Source organism: Lepisosteus platostomus, chromosome 14 (genome assembly GCF_059453375.1).
Source record: "Lepisosteus platostomus isolate fLepPlt1 chromosome 14, fLepPlt1.hap1, whole genome shotgun sequence".
Taxonomy (NCBI): Eukaryota; Metazoa; Chordata; class Actinopteri; order Semionotiformes; family Lepisosteidae; genus Lepisosteus; species Lepisosteus platostomus.
The window spans coordinates 27,782,478-27,789,176 of NC_142624.1; the positions used below are offsets into that span (position 1 = coordinate 27,782,478).

At 32.1% G+C, this 6,699-nt stretch overlaps 1 protein-coding gene across 4 annotated transcripts in view; it reads left to right on the top strand.

Annotated features, from left to right (window-relative positions):
- The window catches only part of grb14 (growth factor receptor-bound protein 14), a 58,297-nt gene extending 54,746 nt beyond the window's left edge, over positions 1–3,551 (top strand). For 3 of the 4 annotated variants that reach the window (XM_088605440.1, XM_088605441.1, XM_088605444.1), the window contains one exon: positions 773–3,551. In XM_088605440.1, the coding sequence (XP_088461566.1) occupies positions 773–919 (147 nt within the window). In that variant the 3' untranslated portion in view covers positions 920–3,551. The other variant, XM_088605442.1, reaches the window with a different exon arrangement.
- Positions 3,552–6,699: the final 3,148 nt, after the last annotated feature.

Here is a 6,699-nt window from a genome sequence, read left to right on the forward strand (position 1 = left end):
ATAAAATAATTTCCATCTGTTCCTTGTTTTTCTTCTGTATGTGTTGTTGTAAAGCCCCGTGTTTCATTATTGTTTTATTTTGGTATTTACAGTATAATGGCTTCAGTAAGTGCTTGTAAACCTGGTTTACAAATGATTTCAGTTTCCATTGGATTGCAGGACAGCACTAGGGAGGCTGGAAGCCATTGAAAGAGCTGTTGCTAGGCAAATATCCGTGAGGATCTATGTTTCCCATGTCTTCTTTCTCTGTATATTCTCCTACTTCATATTATACCTTTAGTGCATGTTTCAGGAAAATGTACTTAAAGTCAATTAAATATATAAACAAGACCACTATAAAAAGGTTTGAAGTAATTCACAATTTATGGTGTTTCACAGCATCAGTGGACGTTTTCTTAGTTATACAGTGTTATACATGTAAAAATATGCAAGGTACAACTGCAGACATATACTGTAGTAAGCATTATTACTTTACATCCTAAAATAGCAAAGGTAATGTGTATTTAGTAAATGTACTGTAGAAGACAATTATGAAACTATATATATATATTACTCTCAAGAAATCAGTGAACCAGTCTCAGATACATGGCACAAATGTGCTTGTCTGCAGTATGTGGGGTTTGTATAAGTTCAGCAAATCTCTACTTAACTCTTTAAGGAGAAATGTGAGGTGTACTCTAGCTTAGATTTTCTGTTGATGGTTGCTTTATTTATACATTGAAAGAAAATGACAATGTGTCCTTATTGTGGTTCCTCTTTGTGACTTGCACAGCTTGAGGAAGAGGGGGAGCTGTTTTTTAGCCTGGATGATGGTCACACAAGATTCACTGATCTGATCCAGCTTGTGGAGTTCTACCAGCTTAATAAGGGAGTGTTGCCCTGCAAGCTAAAACATCACTGTGCTCGAATTGCTCTTTAATCGGGGCATGCCATTTCTTACATTCATCAGATGTTCTGAAAGGAAGAGTCACAAAAAGCAAAAGGCATTGCGTGCTGAGTGCAGAACGCACCTTAATTGGATGGCTTTGAAGATAATTTCAAGCTACACGTGTGAATGCATATCGTGCCTTGGACAAGAAAAGCACTAATATTAATGTAGCCAAATTAGCCTGAAGCTATCGATTCAGCCAACCTGATTCATTTTCATGGAAACTTTGTGATTTATTTTTAATCTTTCTGGTAAGACAATTAAAACAAAAACAGTAAATCATAATTTAAATGAATAAACTGCTTCTAAAACACAAAGTAGTATATTTAGTAACCCAGTGCAGGTTAAGACCATGTACTAGGGTTTTGCCTTCTAATCTTGCGTATTTTTATGGTGAACTGGGTTGGCCTGGTTTGTAGGAAGTAGAATGAATTGCAAAACCATGAGCATGGATTTGATTCATGAGGTGGTACTGATAAAGATGAGCTTTTGAGAATTTACTGTATATAATGTACAGTGTAAGCTATATACTTGTACAGTATATCAGCTCATGTGTGACAAAATAATCTTCATGTGCTTTTCAAAGAAGAAATTATTATGGAGGGCAATTATCATCAATCGTTTTAGTAACTTTCATTTTTGTTCTTGTTGTGCTTACTCATAGAATCTTAAACTGAAGGTGTTGTTATTCTGGTTATCATCTAAGTACAGGGCTGATACACTAAATACTACTGTAGGACCTGATCAAACTTCATGGCACAGATAAGTGTAGTTAAGGCAAACTCTTTTCTTCAGAGGCTCACCAGATTTAAAGCGTTAATTGATTAATTTAATGGGAAGGTATCTTAGTTTGAACAATGTAACTTATCTCTCCTTGCTTTGCAGAACTGTTAAATTTGGATATTTCAATATTTTGCACACACTTCAGTAAATATTGAGTATAATAGACCTCCAGGACTAATTGTGAAAGTAAGGCTTGGCTTATTATTTTGTGTTCCTTTTCTTTGTATTCAGGTATTTTCTACAAGTAATTGTTTTCAGTATAAATGATACCAGAATTTGGAACAAAATGGAAAAATGGAAGAAGGTGATCATGAATTCAAATTAACTACCATTACTGTGTATGATCATGATGAAGAATGTAGTGAAAAGATAACTTAAATTAAATAAAAACCAAACCAAATACTTTCTTTTTCTGGTTTTGGATAATGTGTTTTTTTTATTCATTTGTTATTCTTTCAAAATGAAACATCTTGGAATAGTAATGCACATCAAAGTGAGTGTAATATCTTTATTTTCCCTGAATTATTGTTAATTTTACAATTGTGTGATTTGTAGGCCTTGACCAATATTCAACTAATGCCTTGTGCAACACTTGATGCTATTGAGTAATGTCAGCAAGTAAATTGAGAGGATTTCAAATGAATAAAACTAAATTGAAACCATTTTTTTGGAAGTAAGTTACTTTTGAATAGGTTGGTTTGTGGGTTTTGTTGAATCATACTGCCTAATCTGATTCTGGATAGTGTAAAAAAATAATACTTCAGGACAGGCCAACCCAAATAAAGGAAAACCAAATCTTTTAAAACCTAGTCTTTTAAAAGAAATTAACTGACTTGCACTTCTAAAAAATCTTGAAAGTGAAATGCACTTTTTAAAAAAAAAATCAGGATGGTTATATGTTTTAGTTAACAAAGACCAGTGCATTAAAAAACATTAAATATCAAGGACTGCAATGTATTTTGTATAAATCAATGTCAATTTCCACTGTGTGGGTTCGGTTTAGTAATTTGTGTGTATTCAGAATTGAGCAGTCACAAAGGTTTATAAGATGTTTTACATTCATTGAAAGGGTTGCTTTTAAATCTTTCTAGATGACAATATTAATTGCACTGTAGTTGGAACACTGGCAACAATTATTTCTAATGCTAACTATTAATATTGACTATAAGGACTGTTGAAATACGTTAAGATGTTAAATGCTTGCATTTTTCATTCTTGTATGTGTGGTCAGTTATGCTTTTGCTTAATTTTTATATGGACCTAAATAGTCTAAAGTGTATGTAAATGACCATCTAGTATGTGAAATGTATATATAATTTAATGTCTTCATAAAAGCTTTTTACTCACATTTTTATTTCTGTCTGCATCCATCATTATCATGTTTACTGCCTTCTGTTATTTCAAAGTCAGTACAGTTTTTAGGCGTGTTGTTTTCTTCTAGATATTAATCCATCCATGTTGATTGGTCAAGATCACAAGTGGCCCAGATTGAAATATTTTATCACTTCAGCTACAGTGACCATTTTCTAGCAGCATGTTTTTAGCGCTGCACATGAAATGTTTACAGGATTGTGAAGAATTCCCAGAAAAAAAAAATAATTCTAATGAAAATGTTTACTTTTTGAAGTAAGAAAATTAGCAATATTGTGTTATAATATTCTTAAGTACTTTTCATCCTGTGTGTACCAAAATACTTAGGAATCTGCTGCATAGCCACTTGTATTAGGCATTTCATTATTCCAGTTTTCTTTAGAGGCTATTATTATACTGATATTAGTATTATGTGAAGTAAACTTGAAATAAAAAGAGAGAATATCCAATAAACTATTTTTTCCATCAATCAATGTTTCTTTCTCCTTTACAAAAAATTAACTTATTGTCACTATTTACAGAAAGGTAATGCACTGTACCAGGTACATTATTACTTTCCTTTTTAAAATAGCATGTAAAGACAGGCAAAAGGAAAACTGATACATTAACAAACTATGGTGACTCCAAAATCACGACTTTAAAGCATTGTTATATCTATGTTCTTTTGTTTTTTTCTACAACTCATAAGATCACAGAAATGATTATTTCCTTAAAATATGTTTATTTTGTCTCAGGTTCATTCTGGTAACAGTTTAGATGCTTTTAGTCCATTTGATCCACTGTTTACAACCATACATGGGGGTCACTTCTCTCAAATGTGTGAGAGTTGGAAGAACTTGGAGAGGAATTTGAATTAGGTTTATTGTCTGTTAATTCTCAATGCAGAATTCTAATGCATTTTCCCTTCACAATGCAGCAGGATGAGACAGTAAATCAAGACTGTACTGTATATTTAGTAGCTCTGCAAAAGGAATTGTTGATTCTTAGTTCACCCTTTGGACTTAAATAAGAGGAAATAATCATTTATATTTTTGAATTAACTTGAATAATGAAAATTGTGCACACTGAATATGAATGTCTAACAGGTAAATGGTGTCACATTTGTTTCTCTCTTACTGTATACTGTGTATGTGATTGATGCAGCCACTACGCAGCTAGTCAAGCTCTTCTCAAAAGATTTTATCTCAAAATTCAGCAAATTAAAGGCATTCCAAAAGTGTCTCAGCAAAACCACTAAGCTTGTAAAAAAAAATGCCGAAAACCGGAAACCTTTTTGATTGCATTAAACAATTAAATTATAATAATCTTCTGTGTTTAGTTCTTTCAAGGCAATCCAATGCTTGCTTTGCAATTTTAAGAAGTCTCATTTCATCGGTTAATCAAATACGGGTTTGCGTCAGGAAGTTTCTTAAACCCATGAAATACAGGTCAAGAACACTTCAAATGATATTCTAGATGTATTTGGGTTCAGCTTACTGTAAGCATTACTACATTTTCAGCTGAGTAAGCAGAAAAGTAAGGGAGGCAGGATTCCTAAGCTACTGTGTAGAATGTGTTGTCCTACTCTTCACTAGCCTGCTCCTAATGTCTTCTTTGGAAGTACGAGTGTCATTTACAGAGTAATCACTTCTCTCTGACTCTCTCTTCTCTCTCAGACATCAGCAGGGTATTTCAAGGGCATTATATTTGTTTTGCGTTAGAGAATTATAATACTCGGTGCAACAATAACGTAATTGAAATTTAAGAATTGTGATTATGCCCAACCAAATTTGAGGGGCCTTTACAATTTAAATCATTATTAACAATATAAAACCTAACTCCATCTGCCAAAGTCAGACATTCTTTTCAGCATTGCAGGAAAAAAAACATTCTGAGCAACCCTTTAAATAATTTTGGATACCAAACTGACTACCTCTTGCATAGTGGAAATATTTTACATTTTAAAAAGTAATTGGAATAAAAGGACAATGATCATTTGGAGTGGGTTGTTTGTGCAGGTAAATTAGGCAATTCAGATGCAAATGTTTCACATTTACTGTCCTAGAGATAATCTGAGACCTGGACAATTGTGTCTATGCTTTTACACAGTAGTGTGCATTAAAATTACAGTTATTAACAATCCTTTTCTAATGAAGGTTAAGCCATTAATTCTATGTATACACTATAATGTCCTTCTATTATTTACTGTAGTTCTTATTTGAACTAATGTATTTTTCAGAAGTCATTACCAGAACATATATTCTAATTTTTATACGATATTTATTCCTAACTTTAGTTGGTTACTAACAAGTTGCTTACTGTATCTCACTTAGTTAATTCTCACAGTCTTAGTCTTGGAGAATATCAACATGTATGGATGTTATCACATGAAAACCTATAACTACTGAATGCTGTCTTATGTTTTCAAGTTAAATATACTGTATATACTATTGTCACAATGGAGATGGCTTTGAGAAGGTACTGTAAGTAGGATTTCTAACTAGTTTTTGGTCAAAAGTTACAGCATCCTTAAAAGTCTGTAGAAACATAATCTCCAAAATCATATCAAGTGTTTAAAATACAGATTACGTGGATTTTGATCTTTACATCAGTTTTGCTTGAAAACCTCACAATGGTCGCATTTTTGCTAGGTTTTACCTATAAAGCCCCTTGATTTGGACTGTTTACTTCTTCTTTTGCCAGTGTCAAAATATTTTTAGATTTTTCAGTTCTATATTCATGTGAGACTCGCCTCACAATGCCTTTAAAATTAGGTGCCATTAATCGCTTGCCTACAGCATCCTGAGTTTAAACTTTTTATAGTTCATTGAATTTCACTTAATATTGTACATTGACACTAATTTTAACGTTTACAGATTTTAATAGGTACCTGGGTATATTCTTAATCCTCCTTTTATTGGCAAGCTTTTGAATTTAATTTGAATCTACCATTTAGAGTACAATCCATATTGGAGCTCATTAAGGTGGCATGAAGGATATAAAGGCATTAAACAAATTTGCATTAGTTATGAAATAAATATTGGAGCTGCAGTTTTAGTTTAAAGCACTGTGTGGCAGCATTTGGTTATTAACCAAAAACCTAACTCTGTGTGCTTATCTTCTTTTTTAGACATCTTCCAACTATAATATGTGTTGACTTTTAGTCTCTCTACACATTCTGAACAAACACCACTGTTTTCACATGCATAAATAATTCACAGGTACTGTACCAATTAGTTGTGTGAATTGCTGGGTTTGTTATTATTAAGCAGCAAGAAAAGACCCTGAACTTGATAAGTGATTAAAATTTTATCAGCATAAATCATTAAGAATGTAAATCAATATTTTAAACTTGAAACACAAAAGTTCTCACTTGTTAAATACTATTACAGTTTAGAATTTCCCCCAAAAAATCAAGTTCAGAAGGTATGAACTCTAAAGGGAGGAAGAATTGCAAGAACAAATAAGACCTCTTTGGAATATACTGTATGTATTTGATTATAATTTATATTATAGTTCAAGGAAGAATCAAATTTTCAGATTCAATTTAGTTCATTTGATACTTAAATATAAAATTATATTTATTCATTTTCTATTCATAAAGAAGGGTGTCTCTTTTATTTATTTTGCTACATTTT